The sequence below is a fragment of the Pristis pectinata genome, chromosome 4 (assembly GCF_009764475.1).
Source record: "Pristis pectinata isolate sPriPec2 chromosome 4, sPriPec2.1.pri, whole genome shotgun sequence".
In the NCBI taxonomy this organism is placed as follows: Eukaryota; Metazoa; Chordata; class Chondrichthyes; order Rhinopristiformes; family Pristidae; genus Pristis; species Pristis pectinata.
Window position 1 is genome coordinate 54912306 of NC_067408.1, and position 19201 is coordinate 54931506.

At 41.5% G+C, this 19201-nt stretch overlaps 1 protein-coding gene across 1 annotated transcript in view; it reads right to left on the reverse strand.

The window, feature by feature from the left end:
- rnf145a (ring finger protein 145a) overlaps positions 1-18550 on the reverse strand; it is an 89636-nt gene extending 71086 nt beyond the window's left edge. Inside the window, exon 1 of the mRNA XM_052014554.1 lies at positions 18025-18550. Coding sequence (XP_051870514.1) covers positions 18025-18229 — 205 coding nt within the window. The 5' untranslated portion in view covers positions 18230-18550. The remainder of the gene's footprint in view (positions 1-18024) is intronic.
- Positions 18551-19201: the final 651 nt, after the last annotated feature.

Consider the following 19201-nt stretch of genomic DNA (forward strand, 5'->3'; position numbering starts at 1 on the left):
GAAGGAAAATGTCTTTTTACAGAATGGTTATGATCTAGAGCTCACTGCCTATAAGGGCAGTGGAAAAGAAGTCTATCAGAATTGCAGAAGAAAACTCGATAGGTACCTTAGGGCAAATCATTTGAAAGGTTACAGGGAAAAAGCCAAGAAATGGGACTGCCCTAAAAAGAATCAGTTCAGTCTCAAAGGTTAAATGGTTTTCTTCTGTGCCATAACAATTTTATGATTCTCAACTTATTTGGATGAAAGCTGTATCTGATAAAGACCAATTTAGAATTGAAAGGGAGGAACACAGGAAAATTACAATCAACAGCGTGTTGCTTCCAAGCAATAATTGGAGCTTTGGATTGTCAGGTTTCTAGATCCTGATGGACTTCACCCAAGAGTCTTCAAAGTGACTAGTGAGTTAGTTGATCCATGGGTTTTAATTTTCCAAAATTCCCTTTTCTTCAGAGAAGATCCATTCAAATGAAAAGGAGCAAAAGTAATGCCTTATTAAAAAAAAGGGGGGGGGGGGTGAGGAGGGGCAGAAAGCAATAGACTGCAGGTAGCTAGCTTACTATCAATAACAAATAAAACATTCAAAGCCAGTATTGAAGACCAGCAAGGGACTTGTATTCAAACATTCAAGGTAATCAAATCAATAAGGATATTTGGAATTGGAATATTATTGTCACTTGTACCAAGGTACAGTGAAAAACTTGTCTTGCATACCATTCATACAGATCAATTCATTACACAGTGCACTGAGGCAGTACAAGGTAAAACAATATAGAATGCAGAGTAAAGCTGCAGAGAAAATGCAGTGCAGGTAGACAATAAGGTGCAAGATCATAACGAGGTAGATTATGAGGTCAAGAGTCCATTTTATCGTACTAGGGAACCATTCAATAGTCTTATAACAGCAGGATAGAAGCTGTCCTTGAGCCTGGTGATACCCGCTTTCAGGCTTTTGTATCTTCTACCCAATGGAAGAGGAGAGAAAAGAGAATGTCCAGGGTGGGTGGGGTCTTTGATTATGCTGGCTGTTTTACCAAGGCAGCGAGAAATATAGCCAGAATCCATAGAGGGGAGGCTGGTTTCTGTGATGTGCTGAGCTGTGTCCGCAACTCTCTGCAGTTTCTTGAGGTCCCAGGCAGAGCAGTTGCCAGACCAAACTGTGATGCATCCAGATAGGATGCTTTCTATGGTGCATCGATAAAAGCTGGTGAGTGTCAAGGTGGATATGCCAAATTTCTTTCGCCGCCCAAGGAAGTGGAGCCGGTGAGCTTTCTTGGCCTCGACAGGGAATTCATGCTGTACACATGTATTGCGTGGGGTTCTTTGAAGAAGAAACTTGCTGTGGATAACAGGGACCTCATGAATGTATTACACTTTTATTTCAAGAAAGCAAAGTGTCCCAAAGGTTATTGAGGAAAATAAAAGAAGGCTAACAGGAATTACAGAGTAAGCATAAATAGGCTGCCTTCTGGTTGGCAAGCTGTACCATGCGGTGTGCCACAGATTAGTGCTGGGGCCCGCAAATAGTTTTTTTTAAACAAATTTTATAAATGATGAGGATGACAGCACCAAAAAAAAGGTCAGTTCGTTCAGCAACAAACAAAAAGCTGTAGGAACTCAGTGTGTCAGGCACTACCTATAGAAGGAAATGGACAGTCGACATTTCAGGTCAAGACCCTTCATCTGAAATTCCAGCATCTGCAGTCTCTTGTGTCTCCATCATTGTTAAACATCCTGATGACACAAACATAATCATTAAGAGGACATAAGGAGGCTACAAAGAGATAGAGACAGATTAAATGAGTGGTTAAGGATCAGACAAATGAAGTATTTTGTGGGAAAATATAAAATCGTCCATTTTTGTAGTAAAATACTACATACAATCTAAATGATAAGATTACAGAGCTCTGATGTGAAGGAATCTGGGTGTCCAAGTATGCTATTCACAAAAGGCTAGTCTGCCAGTACTGTGGTTAAGAAATCTAAGATTGTTTTTGTCTGTTGCAAAGAAAATGGAACACAAAAGTAGGGAATTTATGGTACATTATACAGGGCATTGACAAGTCCACATCTGGAGTAGTATGTATGGTATTGATCTCCTTATTTATGCAAGTGCTTTGGAAGCATTTCAGAAAAGGTTAACCAGATTAATATCTGGAATATAGGCTGTTTTTGTTACGAATTAAGGTTGGACAGTCTAGGCTTATGACTGATAAGATCAAGAATGAATGTTATTAAAACAAACAAAATCCTGAGAGAAGCTCAACATGATGAATGCAGAAAGGCTATTACCTCTTCAGCAAGAATCTAGAACTAGTGATCACCTTTTTAAAAACAAATCTGCTGCCCATTTAAAACAGTGAGGGGGCAAAATGTTTTCTCTCCCAGGATAATGAACTGATGGAACACTTCTCCTTACAAGCAGAAGCAGAGTCTTTGAATATTTTTAAAGCAAAGGTGTACAGATTTTTGATAAGCAAAGTGGTGAAAGGATAATTCAAGTAGATGCAAGAGTTGACCTCACAGGAAAAGGTCAGGACTGCTCTAACAAGTGGCTGATCTGGCTTGAGGGCCAGATGGCTTACTCACGTTCCCAATTTATATGACAAATGTGCTGCTTCAGATGCATATCCAAGAAAGTATAGTATTAATGGTAGGACTCTTGGCAGTGTGGAGGATCAGAGGGATCTTGGGGTCCGAGTCCATAGGACGCTCAAAGCAGCTGCACAGGTTGACTCTGTGGTTAAGGCGGCATATGGTGTATTGTCCTTCATCAATCGGGGAATTGAATTTAGGAGCCGAGAGGTATTGTTGCAGCTATATAGGTCCCTGGTCAGACCCCACTTGGAGTACTGCGCTTAGTTCTGGTCACCTCACTACAGGAAGGATGTGGAAGCCATAGAAAGGGTGCAGAGGAGATTTACAAGGATGCTGTCTGGAATGCAGAGCATGCCTTATGAAAGCAAGTTGAGGGAGCTTGGCTTTTTCTCCTTGGAGCGACGGAGGATGAGAGGCGACCTGATAGAAGTATATAAGATGATGAGAGGCATTGATCGGGTAGATAGTCAGGCTTTTCCCCAGGGCTGAAATGGTTGCCACAAGAGGACATAGTTTTAAGGCGCTGGGGAGTAGGTATAGAGGAGATGTCAGTGGTAAGTTTTTTTACTCAGAGAATGGTGAATGTGTGAAATGGGCTACTGGCAACGGTGGTGGAGGCGGATACGATAGGGTCTTTTAAGAGACTTTTGGATTGGTACATGGAGCTGAGAAAAATAGAGGGTTATGGGTAAGCCTAGTAATTTCTAAGGTAGGGACATGTGTGGCACAGTTTTGTGGGCTGAAGGGCTTGAATTGTGCTGTAGGTTTTCTACGTTTTCTAAAGCCATAAATTTCAGTTTGTGCACGTCCAGAAAATTGCTGAATTTTGCAAAATAGTAATAATAAAAAAACATGAAGTTTTGCTTTTGAGATGGACTGGACACAGTAGGCAATATTCCACAAATGTTTAATCCAAGACTTTTACAACCATCAACCAAATAACTGAATACAGACTGGTCAAAATCACAGATCAAAAAGACCTGTTAATCTTCTGAGAGGTGCATTTAAGAGCTTCTTGGCCAACTTCAATGGGTCAGAAATAAAACTGCGATATTTAGAAATTTATTTTGTCCACACTATTTTATTTTGTGCACAATTATTAACATGTCAGCAGTCTCCACTGCAGAGACTCTGTTTTAAATCTTTTTATTTCGACTCTGAATGCTTTTGCATCATCCAAATAGATAGCAATATTTCATGCATTCATGTACAGTGAACCAACTGCAATGACTTCCCTTCCTGTTTACCACATCATTACTTCAGGAGTTCCCCAAGGACTCATCCTTAGGCACCTCAACCAATTCTCATCCATTTCCCTTCAACATTGTGCAAAAATGTCAGATTCCCCCCCAAATGTTCACAGTACCCAGTCGTACCTCACTACCACTGCAATTTGTTGCACTTCTTGTCAAGCATCCAGGAGTTGCTAAGCAGACATTTCATTTACCTATTGGGAAGACAATTGACATGGCCTCTGTTCTCCCCCACAAAGTCCACTGCCAAGCCACAGACTCCATGCCTCTTATGGACAACTGGATGAGCCTGAAACAGCCTTTAAAGTATCTGATCCAAGCATGTGCTTGCAACCACGAGGGGTCTGCTTCTTAATCCATAACTTATGGTGCTCGGACGTGACGGTCCTAGCGAGCTCCTGCTCACCCAGCCTGGAATATCTAGTGGTGAAGTGTCGACCATTCTATCTGCCAAGCGAGTTCACGTCAGCTATCCTGATGGCAGTCTACATCCCACTACAGACTGACATGAAGCCTGCACTCAATGAGCTATACTCCATGGTCAGCAACCTTGAGACAGGATACCGAGGCCCTCTTCCATCGTCGCAGGTGACTTCAATCAGGCCAACCTCAAAAGTGTGTTACCAAAATACTATCAGCACATCTCCTGCTCCACCAGGGGCACCAACACCCTTGACCACTGCTATACAACCAAAGATGCCTTCCGAGCCACCCCTCATCCTCACTTTGGGAAATCAAACCACCAGGCTGCGCTCCTTCTCCCTGCATACAAACAGAAACTGAAACAGGAGGATCCAGTACAGAGAGTCATGCAGTGCTGGTCTGAGGAAGCAGATGAGCTCCTACGTGACTGCTTTGAGACAGTGGACTGACCCATGTTCAAAGACTCAGCTGCCAGCCTTGATGAGTATGCCACCACCATCACAGATGTTACAGATTAGGTTACTATTTGGTCAATGTCCCTTTAAGACATAGTACAGTTGTGTGTGCGTGTGTGTGTGGCGTTATTAAGACAACAACAGGAGATAACGACGTGCTGACGTTTTGGTTCAGTCAGAGTCAGGAAGGAGAGAGAGGAGAAGAGAGACACTGCCTGCTGGTCTCTGTATCGATGGATGAAAAACAATGATAGTGTCTGTCACTACAATCCACGTATGGATTCTTGGAATAATCCAGTGGAGTCCACTTTGTCGTTAACCTGTAGTGGGAAACAGGTGTTTGTGTAGACGGCCACATCTCAAATGCCTTTTGGGGTGGTAGATACTTTGGAACAAAGCAATGGAGATCATCAGTGACGAAGGTGTCATGGGTTCCATCGTGGAACATTTGGATTTCGTAATTTCTCTCTATTCTCTCTCTACATTTTCCCTTCAGTCAACGGTGGTTTTGCAAAAGCCTTTGCTCACATTTCACCTTACGGCTTGCTGAACTGAACTTTGAGAACTATTCCTGGACTTGGAGTTTGGGAATTTGCCACACACACACACTTCGAGTTTAGTTTTTGGGGTTAATGTTCAACATCTAACATTTTTACTTTTTTTTTTCATTATCATAAGTAGTTATTAATAAAATAGTTTCTAACACTTATACATGACTCAGTGTGTTTCTTTTGTTGCTGGTACACAACACAGACTTTATCAGTAAGTGTGTGGAGGACTGAGTACCAAAGACGACAATGCGGGTGTTCCCGAACAGGAAACCCGGGACCTGGGAGAACCACTCCCTACTGAAGGCGAAGACTGCTGCACACAAATCTGGTGATCCTGATCTGTACAAGAAATCGAGGTATGACCTTTGGAAAGCTATCAGGGATGCCAAGAGGCAATACTGGCTCAATATAATCCCTGACCAGCCGTCAGTCACGGCAGGGCTTACATGCCATAACAGGCTAAAAGACGAAGACGGGCTGCATAGTTAACAACAGCGAATCCCTTCCTGGTGAATTTAACGCATTCTATGTGCATCTTGAACAGAAGGGAAGTGGATTGGCACCACCCACCCTGACAGCCTCCAATGCAGCTGAACCTGTGATCACAGTTGAGGATGCAAGATCAGTCTTCCAGAGAGTGAACGCGAGGAAAGCACCTGGCGCAGATGGTGTCCCTGAACGTGTGCTCAGATCTTGTGCTGATCAGCTGGCAGAAGTATTTGCAGACAGATTTAACCTCTCCTGCTTCAATCTCAGGTTCCACCTGTTTTAAGAAGACCACTTTCATTCCGGTACCGAAGAAAAGCAATGACTACCGACCAGTGGCTCTGACATCTACCATCATGAAGTGCTTTCAGAGGTTGGTCATGGCACGCATCAACTCCAGCCTCCCAGACAATCTTGACCTACTGCAATTCGCCTATCACTGAAACAGGTCTACAGCGGATGCCATCTCCGTGGCCCTACACGCAGCTCTGGAGCATCTGGGCAGTAAAGACACACACGTTAGACTATTGTTTATTGACTACAGCTCTGCCTTCAATACAATAATCCCAAGCAAGCTTGTCACCAAACTCCGAGACCTAGGACTCAACACCTCCCTCTGTAATTGGATCCTTGACTTTCTAACCAACAGATCGCAATCAGTGAGGATAGGCAGCAATACCTCCAGCATGATTATTCTAAACACTGGTGCCCCACAAGACTGCGTCCTCAGCCCTCTACTCTACTCCCTATATACTCAGGACTGTGTGGCCAGATTCTGCTCCAACTCCATCTACAAGTTTGCAGAAGATACCACCGTTGTAGGCTGTATCTCAAACACCGATGAGTGGGAGTACAGGAAGGAGATAGAGAGCTTAGTGGAATGGTGTCATGACAACAACCTTTCCCTCAATGTCAACAAAACTAAAGAGCTGGTCATTGACTTCAGGAAAGGGGGCGGTGTACAGGCACCTGTCTACATCAATGATGCTGAGGTCGAGAGGGTTGAGAGCTTCAAGTTCCTGGGAGCGAACGTCACCAACAGCCTGTCCTGGTCAAATCATGTAGATATCATGGCCAAGAAAGCTCACCAGCACCTCTACCTCCTCAGAAGGCTAAAGAAATTTGGTTTGTCCCCTTTGACTCTCACCAATTTTTAACCGATGCACCATAGAAAGCGTCCTATTTGGATGTATCGCGGCTTGGTACAGCAACTGCTCTGCCCAGGACCACAAGAAACTGCAGAGAGTTGTGGACACAGCCCAGCGCATCACGGACACCAGCCTCCCCTCCTTGGACTCTGTAGCAGCCAGCATAATCAAAGACCCCACTCACCCCGGACATTCTCTCTTCTCTCCTCTCCCATAGGGTAGAAGATACAGGAGCCTGAGGGCACATACCACCAGACTTAAGGACATCTTCTATCCACTGTGATAAGACTATTGAATGGTTCCCTTATACAATGAGATGGACTATGACCTCATGATCTACCTTGTTGTGACCTTGCACCTTATTGCAGGGCACTTTCTCTGTAGCTGTGACACTTGACTCTGTGCTGTTATTGTTTTTACCTGTACTACATCAAAGGACTCTGTACTAACTCAATGTAACTGCACTGTGTAATGAATTGACCTGTACGATTGGTATGCAAGACAAGTTTTTCACTAAACCTCGGTGCAAGTGACAATAATAAACCAATACCAAAGCCAATTACTCCATCTCCATATAATTGACCTATGCCTCTCTCCCTGCCGCTGAGGTTATTTCTAATATTGATTTTCAAATGCTCTCCTAACCAGCTTCCCAATTTATATCCATTATCAATAACAATTGTGTTGTCTACACCTTTACTTGCATCATCCAATTCACCTCCCTTGTACATTGATCTACGTTCACTTTCAGTCAGGCAATGACTTAAATTAAAATTTTCAATCTCCTCTTTAAATCCCTCCATGACCTCATTTGGATCTAGCTGTAACATAGGCAGACAGTGAATTTAGATAAGGTTTGCCAGTAAACAAAAATATTTAAAGAAATACTTCTTAATGTTCAAAAGTACATTCCATTGAAAAGTAAAATCAAAAGAGGGCAAATGACGAAATCCACCTGTGGCTAACCGCATAGTTATCAACAGCATTAGACCAGAGGAGGCTTGGAACATTGCCATACAGTAGTAGGTTTAAGGATTTGGTAGATTCTAAGGAAGCAACAACAAATTTACAAACATAGAATACAGAAGTACCTCCAAAACCATGGCTAACAAGAAATATTAAAAAATGCAGAGCTTCTGTTATCGTGCAAAAAAGTTAAATAAATGAGGGTTCTCCCAGAGACACAAGAAACTGGGGATGCTGGAATCTGGAGCAACACACAAGATGCTAGAGGGACTTGAGGGTCAGGCAAAATCTACAGAGAGAAATGGCAGTCAACATTTTGGGTTGAGACCCTTCATCTGGAAGAAGGTTTCACTGTCCATCTTCCTCCATATATGCTGCCCGACCTGCTGAGTCCTTCCAGCATCTTGTGTTTTTCCTCCCAGAGACAATGACAGGAGAAATTATGGCAATAAACAAAATGTTGATGCAGCACTACAAGTTATATGTCTTCACTAAAATAGGCAAGAAACACAGTAGGAATACAAGGAAGCCAAAGGTCAAACGAGAGTGAATAATTTGAAGCAATTATTTTTAAGAGAAAATACTGGAGAAGTTCAAGGGGTTTCAAATCCTATGACTTCCATGGACGTGACAGCTTACATCCAAAGGCTCCGAGAGGAACAGTCACTGAGCAAGTGGTGCATAATGATAATCTTTCATCAATATCTAGATTCCAGAATGGTGTGTACACACACACATACCACTGCCATTCAAGAAATAAATTTAAGAGAAAATCATGGAAGAGTTAACTTAGATTTTCAGGTAAATGCTGGCACCAAGTAATGAAGATATGGTAACATAAAATTTAAAAATTAATAATATGATTAGGCAAAAACAACACAACTTCATGGAAATGAAATAATATTAGACAAATCTAATAATTTTTTTTTTGAGGACATGACCAGACTTTAATTGGCTGGCTCAAATTTGCTCTGACAATGCTTTGTGATATTCTACATTAATGATACAAGATGAAGCCTAGTAGCTGCCTGTTCAAACATAAGAGGGCATGGAATGTGTTCAATTTTGTATCAGCCGTGCTCAGTTACTTTGTTCATAGTATTTCTGCACGTGTATGAATTTCATTCTATCCACGTGAGCATTCGTCACTTAAGCAACTGCAATTTGAGTTCAGCCAAGAATACAACCTAAACCCTATCATGTACACTTTTCAGCACGAGCCCCAGAACATATTCTGGAATACACCAAGGAGATTCTACACCTACACCCGTATTAACACAATTAATGAAAGCCAGCAACTTACCATATCTGTCTACAAATAATGAGAAACCTCCTGATTATAATTGGTGGTTATGACACCAAAATAGGTTTCATCGCCTAAATGACACATTTCCCTGCCATCAACAATTCACAAACTGTCCTGCGATCTTAACTTCCTCACCTTTAATGCTGTCTTCCCCCCAAGTAGAGTCAAATCCAAAATCAATGTCACCACTTTTCAATCAACCAGAAAACACAACTTAACACAGCTTTGATTGTTAAATCCTCCCAAGTTGATGCACACTGCACTTCAAAACATTCAGAGATGGCTTCTGCTATTTCCTTAAGGTAGCATATTCCTCTCAACAGCAAATTCAATATTACTTTAAATTTTTCACTCTCATTTGACCTTCAGTTCCCTCATATCCCAAGGACGTTTAGTCTTCCGCACTGAAGTCAAAAATTGTTTAATGCCTTAGCATTTTCTTTACTCAACCAACCACAAATATTCCACTTGGAACCCCTTGACAAGGTGCATCATCTTAAACTGTACCTGGCACAAACGCTTTCAGTCAAAAACCTATCTGTCCCTTTTCCCTCTTGCTTACTCAATAGCTCAGGGAAATCCCATCTGCAGTTACCTTGTCCACCATTGCTACTTCAAGAGATAAGTACTCCATCTTCAACAAATTTATAACCAACTGCAAGATTACGGCCACATGGACAAAATCTTACTTGAAGAATAAGGTGGGCAAGTAATTTGGATGGGGCTATGGGATTGGGGAGGGATGGCACGTTGAGGGTGCAGCTGTTTGGAGGGTGCAGAGAGTTTGGAGGGTGAAGGGGAGTTGCAAAGATGAGATAGGTGGGCAGGGGACACAGTTCAAAGGAGGGTAGAAAATCAAGGCTGCAAATAGATGGCTGGGGGAGATGCCATGACTGAGAGGGGAACAGAAGGGTCCATGAAGTGATGAGGGGCTTTGTGGGGGGGGGGGGGGGGGGGTTGGGCTAATTAGAAGAGGGAGGGAGAGGGACAGAAGGAATCTAGGTAGAAAGTGAGGGGGTAAGGTTGAAAGAAAAGTAGAGTGAAAAATACTGAAGAACTGGGAAGAGGGAAAATAAGGGAGGGGGTGGGGAGGTCATGGAGGAAGGTAGCCAAAGGGGAAAGGAACAAAGCAGAAAAGGTACAAAATGTAAAGAGAAGCATAAGATGCAAAGTTCAAAAAAAAGACAAAGAAACAAATGAAAAGTAATTCTCCATCACAACACGTAATATGCCTTTTAGTCCTATCAAAGCATTTGAGTCAGTTAAGCACTTTTGATGTTCATTTTCCTAATATGCAAGTGATTCAACAGCAAGCCACATACTTATTAAACAAAGAGGAGTTTATCTACTGACAGATGTGCCTGTCTCATTCTAATTATTTAAATACAGTACAAAACCAAAACAACAAAAAAAATCACCCTGAAGTCCATTTCTAAAAGTCAGTGAACTGCAACTAAAATTCTAGTAAACCACAATGTTGGACAGTTATCATGCCCACTGAACTGTGATGAGCACTTAAAAGTAGTTATGGAGTGCGGTGGTATCTGTTGAGAACAACAGATGGGCAGTGTGTTGATTATAGAGTGTGAATGAAGCAAATTGAACTTGTGAGTTAAGATTTTTAAAAAATCACATTTTAAAGTATACTGACTGGAGTGCAATATTTCAAAGAGAATGCACTCAGTGTTGTGGGATCTGAGATTTAGTTTGCCAGTTTTTGAAATGACTTTTTCAATTTATCAGATTTGAGAGAATAAACTTTCATGATATGTTTCAAATGAGCCCATCATGTGGATGGCCTCCTCACAATAATCACTTCAAATAACTTAACCATTACAACACAGGAGACCATTCAGCCCATTAGGTTTATACTGGCTCCTAACAGAGAAATTCCATTGTTCTCTCATTTCCTGGAGCTTCACAACTTTTCTCTCAGAACTCCAGACATCTATACCTACAGAGACTTGGAAGAAAATTCTTCATTTAGTTAATACATCTTCAATGTGTGCCAGACATTCTTTGATACAGTTTAAGGTAGTTCACAGGACCCATATGTCAAAAGATAAGCTAGCTCATTTTTATCAACATATAAATCCTGTATGTGACAGATGTAAATCGAATGTGGCTTCTTTGACACACATTTTGGTCCTGTCCTCTTTCGGAAAAATATTGCAAAGATATTTTTTAACATTATTTCAAATGTATTGAAGATTGATTTACAACCTCATCCTATCACTGCAATTTTTGGATTACCAAGTCTGGCCATTTATCTGCCTCCGCTAACTGTATGATTGCCTTTGTTACCTTAATGGCCAAATGATCCATTTTGCTTCAATGGAAGGATCCAATACCCCCTACTACTTTTCAATGGTTCTCTCAAACTATATCACGTTTAAACTTGGAAAAAATTAGGAGTGGTACTGTTGATCCTTCGCTTAAATTTGAGCAAGTTTGGAGTCCATTTATTCAATATTTTCACATGATATAGATCCCCTTGTAATAACCTTTCAACTTACAGGAATGGAGTTGACGACATAATATTGCTCTGTTTCTACTGAGAAATTTTAGTCCAGTTTTTTTTCTGTTTGTTTTTTTTTGAAATTTTTTTTCTTTAGCTTAGTTTGGTTTGATATACTGTTTATAAATTTTCTTATTGTTTTGGGGATTTTTTTTCTTTTTTTATATTTTATAATAAATCTTCTTTCTTTTCTTTTATATTCTATTCATTCACTAGAGATCATTGGATCTACAGATTTTTTATATACTTCATTGTTTTTTAAGATTATCCATGCCATGATTGTTCTTCCGATCTCTGTATTACATGTACAAACGTTGATGTTATATATTAATCTGTATTAATTTGAAAACTAATAAAAAGATTGAAAAAGAAAGAAACTTTTCTCTCACATGCCCACTAATTCTCCTTTGATTCTATTTCCCAGTACATACACTGTAAGGTAATTTACAATACTAAAGTAACCTCCCAGTAGGTTTTTGGTTTGTGGGAGGAAACTGGAGCAAACAACAGAACATACAAACTCCAAACAGACAGCACCCAGGAGCAGGATCAAAACCTGGGTTTCAAGAGCTGCTACAACACCACAGTTAATGAACTGTTCCACAGCATGCTGCTCTGGCTGAACATAGATGCAGAAGTCACGTTGGGAATTGTAACAGCCTCTTGTTATATCATCCACTTGCTTTGCTCCTTGTTCATGCATTAACCGGAAATAACGCAGAGGTGATTTTTGACAAGACGAAGTAATTTAAAATATGAAGTTCATACACTGCCAAATAATCAGGGTGTTCGGAGTAATCATTTTGCTTAAAAATTGATTTTGCCGAAAGATAGCAATGCAAATTTTTTTTTATACACAAATGAAAAATATCAATCAAATAAAAGAAAAAATGAAATAAGAAATAAAAATATTCTGGAAATACTCATCAGGTCTAGGACCATACACAGAGAGAGAACAAGAGACCAAGTTTCAAGCTGAAGACCTTTCCTTAAGTGAAAGGTCAACCTTTTGAGCATTTTTTGTTTTTATTTTTGATTTTCAGCATTTGCAACTTTTTGCTCTGAGCAAAATCATGCTGACTCACTACCATGCGTACAAACAAGAGTTACAAAAAACTCATTGGCATACTTTTACAATCTCTATCACTGAGTACTCCAGACAGCAGCACTTAAACTACTCTCTACTTCCATAACTTACAAGGAGAACGATAACAATTGAACTACAGTGACAAGGAGATGTGCAAGTCTGAACAATATTTATCCACTTCATGTGAAGGCTTCAAAATGCCTTTCCCTGTACTAATTTACAGCGAGTCAAGATGTGAATTCAATGTAGAGCTTCCACTATCATAGAAAACCACAACAAATAAATGAAATGCTGGCATATTATAATAAAACCACTTTTAAGAGAAATACCCTGAAATTATATGGATTGTAAACTAATCTGTGTAAGCATTGCCCAGCTTGCAAAAAATTAAACATTCTTCTTGTTTGTCCAATTGCTGTTGGCACTGCAATTACCAGAACATGTTGCATTTGCTAACGTGGATCTCCCAAATTCTTTTATTTACATAAATGGTGTGCAAGATGACAGATGCAGTAAATGACTGGAGTTAAATTTAATCATAGTCCCTGAACACAACTTTAATAACTTAACAGCTCAATTTACATAGCCATTTCCAAAAGAACTTCAATGCTGAGGGAATTCACAACAGACAATACCAGAACTGCTTAGTCTGTGCAGTCCAACTTTTCATCAGAAAAATTCACAAAAAAGATCAAACTCAAGACATGAACTCTGTCTCTCCTAATCCCAGTCAAGCTGCCACTGGCTTCTGGGATAGATTTCCACAGAATTGAAGTGAATAAATTTAACTCATTTCAATTCCAAATTGGCTATCAGCCCTGATTCAAATTTCCCAACTTGGGTAAACAAACTCCCAGCATCAAGCATTTTTTGAATTCTATATGGATCAAGTAGAGGACACCCACATTCTTTAAAACTTAATCTTTCTTCACTAGACAATCGCCTCATTCCCGAAATGAACATCCACTCATTCCTTCCAAAGCAAATAGATTCTTCTTTCAGGAGATATGAACTGTACACAGTATTCCATATGTAGTCTTTTCAAGGCTCTGTATTACCTAAAAAAAAACTGCTGAAAATATTCAGCAAGTTAGCAACATCTAATTGAAAAAGAATCAGAATTACATGATGTGCAAAGTGGCTCATGCTTTCCAGGTTATCATCTGGAACATTTCTTGTCAGAGGGTGGACAGGTTTGCTTAATGGATGCTGGGAGCAAGGGCCAGCCTCCCGATTGCTTCAGCATCTGGCGTAATTTAATTTCAATCTATGTATCTAACATAAGACTTCCACACTCTTGTATTCCAATTCCTTTGAAATAAAGGCCAGTGCAGCATTTCCCTGCAGTAAATCCATGTGTTTTTTAAATTACCCATTTAAGAGGAGAAATGTTGTATGGAATAAAAATCAAAAATTAAAATGCTAACCCAACAAGCCTTCCCTTTTAACTGGAACAGCAAAGTCAAAACTGCACTGGTGGACACCAGATATACGTTCTCCAGGTACATCTGGCATAAAAGTGGTTGCTGAAGAGAGGCACCCAGGATAAATGGATTCCTCAGTGCAATAGTGCGCGAATCTATTAATGGCACCTCAACACCTCTGAATGTCAACATTTTTCACTCTCACCTTCAAATAAACATTTTCCTACCAATTAGATATCGTCATTAACCCTCATTATATTTCATCTGCCCTGTTCACAACCATTTAACCTGTTACCTCAGTGCATCCTTACCTGCCCTCCTCACTTTGGATCATGAAGAACCATCAATACTTTACACTAAATCAATTTTACTGTCATTGATTTTGACCAATAATAAATTAACTTTATTCTTTCCGTTTCCTACCCATGAACCAACAATCCCCAGATATATTACTCTCCCAATCATGTACACCAATTTTCTTTAATTACATCTTACCAATGCTTTTTGAAAATCCAAATTACATCCATTCATCCATCTTTTTCTGCTCTTGAAGTTACATCAAAAAAAATCATGCCAGTTATTAAACATTGGCCTTGTGTTGGTTCTCAAAAGTAACTTGTTACTTTCAGCATTTCCCCCTTCTACTCATGTCTAACAAAATGGTTCATGGTACTTCCTTTCTGTAATGGTTGTGAGGTTGCTTGCCTTCTAATTTGTCAGTGGCATTTTTAATCAATCTACTAAGTATTTTGGCACTTCCTTTAAAAACCCTCAGGTATCAACCATCATGCCCAGAGGATTTGTTATCTTTTAGTTTCACTTTCTTTTAAATATTTTAGACCAGCTTCCTCATGCTCATTAAACCCTTGGTCATCACAATCTTTAGAAAGTACTTTTATTGCAACAATCACAAAGTCACTGGTTCTTGCCTCGGCCATTTTGTTATTCTCTGTTATAATCTCCCCTATCGCTGCCCTGAAGGGATCTATGCTCACTTTTGCTGATCCCTTCCTCTTTCATTCAATATGAAGGCTTTTTCACTATGTTTTCGTCTCCTGCTAGTTTACTGTCAATTGATGACAAACCTAAAAATAAACACATCAAGGGGGCAAAAGTAGTAGAAATAGCTCCCAAGAAAAAAAAGGATGTTCACCTACCTTTTCAGCTTTTTTCTCACTTGAACCCTTTGACCACTTACTGGAATTAAGGTTCCAAGAGGCACAAGGAACTCTCTGACCCCTTGCTCAAATAGCTGTTAGGAAACAAATCTCACCAAGGTACCCTATCATGCAAACAACTGCAACCCGGTCTGTGCCCAAAGCCCAAATTAATGCTCAGGAGTGGAAACATGAAGCTGTTTCTCCCTCTCAGAGGCTCAAAAGCATGCAGTTCATTTTTTTAGTGAGCCCAAAACTCAGCACACTCAATGGACTGGCATGCTTTGTCTTCTTGTCTGCCAATGCTGCAAGTTTACAGTGCACATCCTTCACTTTTGTCCCTCCAGGACTCCACATACTTTAACTTTGTCTATTGAGAATAACGTATTCCCTCGATACTTTGCTCCTGTTATGCAAGGAAACAATTACTTTCCCTCTTCAGTTGTGTCAAACTTTCATCCAACTGAAACTCCTCCCCACAAATTTTTTCTGTTTATGCACTCCCTTCTTTCTTTATAACTGCTTGATCTTTCCCACAACTATGCATTTTATCACTTTGTTTGACAAACTTGATCTAAACCTGATCATACTTCAGTGCCTCCCCTCTTTTGTCCACCTATCACTGCTCTGCTTTTCCCCCCTTTATATTGGGCTTCCCCTTTCCCTATCTTCAGTCCTGAAGAAGGGTCCTGACCCGAAATGTTGACTGCCTGCTTTTCTCTATGGATGCCGCCTAGCCTGCTGAGTTCCTCCAGCATCATAGTGTCTTTCATCAGTGACAGATATTTCCATTTAAGATTCAACCATAAGTGAAAGAAACTATTGAATATTACTGATCACAGCATGAAAACTTAATCTGTGGTTTTTCCAACTTGTACAATTGAAGTGGTTACTAGATTAATAGAACAGAACAGCACAGAACAGGCCCTTCGGCCCACAATGTTGCGCCGACATAGCTACTCCATCTTACCAACAGAATGTCCATATCCCTCCATTTCCCTCTCATTCATGTGCCCATCCAAGCCCCTCTTAAAAGCCCCCAATGAATTTGCCTCCACCACCCTATCAGGCAATGCATTCCAGGCATCAACCACACTCTCAGTAAAAAAATGTACCCCTGACATCTGTTCTGAACCAACCCCCTCACCTTAAATGTATGCCCTCTGGTATTGGATCATTCAATAATGGGAAAGAGATATTGCTTATCCAGCCTATCTATGCCCCTCAATTTTATACACTTCCAACAGATCACCCCTCAGCCTCTGCCGCTCCAGAGAAAAGAGCCCAAGTTTGTCCAGCCTCTCCTGATAGCACATGCCCTCTAATCCAGGCAGCATCCTTGTAAACCTCCTCTGCACCCTCCCTAAAGCCTTAACATCCTTCCTATAGTGAGGTGACCAGAACTGCACGCAATACTCTAAATGCAGCCTAACCAGAGTTCTATAGAGATGCATCATAACTTCTCGACTCCTATACTCAATACCCCAATTAATAAATGCAAGCATTCCATAAACCGCCTTAACCACCCTATCTACCTGTGTAGCCACTTTCAATGAGTCATGGACTTGCACCCCAAGGTCTGTCTGCTCTTCAAAACTGTTAAGGGTCTTGCCGTTTACGGTGTACTGCCTCTTGACATTAATCCTACCAAGGTGCAACACCTCACATTTATCCAGGTTAAACTCCATCTACCATTTCTCTGCCCACATCTGCAGCTGATCTATGCTGACCTATATCATGCTGTATCCGTGATCTGTTTAGATTTCTAGCAAGGATATTTTATACCTGATTCAACACATTAGCTTGCCCCTTTTACTAATCTGCTCCAGAACCACCAACACTTTATCCATTTCTAATACACCTTAAAATCTTACTTCCAAATGCACGTCATAAAACATTAAAATCTACAATTGCACAAGTCTTTGCAGTTTAAAAGTTGCACTTTACAAATACAAAATGATCAAGCAAAACAAAACAGACATTTTTATGATCACACTCAAAATGCTTGAGGAACTCAGCAAGTCAGGCAGCATCTATGGAGGGAAATGGACAGTCAACGTTTCGGGTCGAGGCCCTTCATCTGGACTGAAAGATAGAGTGGACATGGTTCCTCCAGCTTTTTGTGTGTTGCTCCAGATTCCAACATCTGCAGTCCCTCGTGTCTCGATTTCTGAGATAACACTTAATTTGTACCGGAGACATAAGTCCTGACGCAGGATGTCGGCCAGAACAAAACGTCGACAATTTCTCTCCCCCTCCTCATAGAAGCTGCTCGACCCGTCGAGTTCATCCAACAGATTGTTTGTTGCTTAATTTATACTGCTTGGATGGCTCTGAGGAAAAGGAATCTTAAGACATTCCTCAGCAGCTTTTATTTTGTCATATCAAGTACCAGGTCAGAGTTAACTACGTATGGAAGAGCACAAGTTGAAACTGTATTCAGGCAATCTCTTTCATGAGCATCTCAGGACCAAGATAGTGAGGGGTGTGAGGATAGACGTGGCTCTGAAGTTCAGGGTCACTGAAATGTCACAATGCAGAGGGCAGCAAATGTGCAATGCCTGCATCCCGTTTAAAATCTTACTGGATGAGGAAGGGATGTTAAAACTTGCAATGCACGGAAGTGGCGACACCCCTGCGGTTTGCACTTACCGACATAGTGGAGGTTGAGCGCCAGGTACTTGTACTGGAAGAGCAGGTTGTTGTTGTTGCGGGCCTGGATCTGCTGGAAGAAGGAGCTCACGTCCCAGCGGTACAGCATCTCCAGCACCATGATGCTGGGCACCCGCAGGGCCACGTTCAAAACCGCCTCCAGTTTCTCCCTCACGCCGTTCATTATCACCCGCAGACCGGCCATGAGGTGAGGGGTGCGGAGCGGAGCGGGGCGCGGACGGGCGAAAGGCGAAACAACAAGAAAAAAGGTGCGGGCGGGCTCCCGGGCTGTTTCTGTCACTTCAAGGTAGAACAAAGACCGGTGCCCCACTCCTCGTTCAGACCATACTCCGCCGCACGACCCTTCCTCACACTCCTTTAACGTGTATTCTGATCTCTCGACAAGCTGGAAAGAAACAAACGCACCAGACGGAAGGTGGGGGGAGGGAATAAAAAACAAATCCCACCCGTCAACCAGCCGCCATTATCCCGCCCGGGCGTCCGGTGCAGCGCGCAGGCGCACTGCAGGAGGCGGAGGCCGCGCGTGCGCAAGGCGGGGGCGCGCTGGCGGTGGTGCGCGCTTGCTGCTTCCGCCTGTGGGAGCCCGTCCATTACCAGTGTCTGCCCTGTAGCTTAGTCGCAACATATTGGGCAGCAGTGCCCTATGTGTCAGCTTGCTGCTCTCAAGGCTTGGTTTTTTTTTGTCTGCCTTGCTCTGATTCCCCCTGCCCCCTTCCCATTGTTGAATAGTGCTCTCAGACAAGGCACAGCATAAAACACAATGAACATAAACCTCTCCTCACCCCACCTTTTTCCCCAAATTTGTTTCCCCTATTGGAGCTGATTTTTCCTTTTAATCCAGGGAAGGTGATCGTCATCCCTGAGGACGTTTCCATCAAAGATAATGTCGCTGTTTCGATAAGATATTAAAGCTGAGGAGAAGCAAATGACATGACGTGGCTCATCTGATTACCTGAATCCCATGAAAAGGAGCAGGACCATTAGTTCTTCTGACAGAAAATCAAAAAATCTGTGGATGCTGGAAATCTGAAATAAAAACAGAAAATGCTGAAAATTCTCGGCAGGCCAGGCAGCATCTCTGGAGTGAGAAACAGTCAATGTTTCAAGTCCAAGACCTTCATCTGAACTGAAACAAAACAAGTTTGTTTTTGGCAGC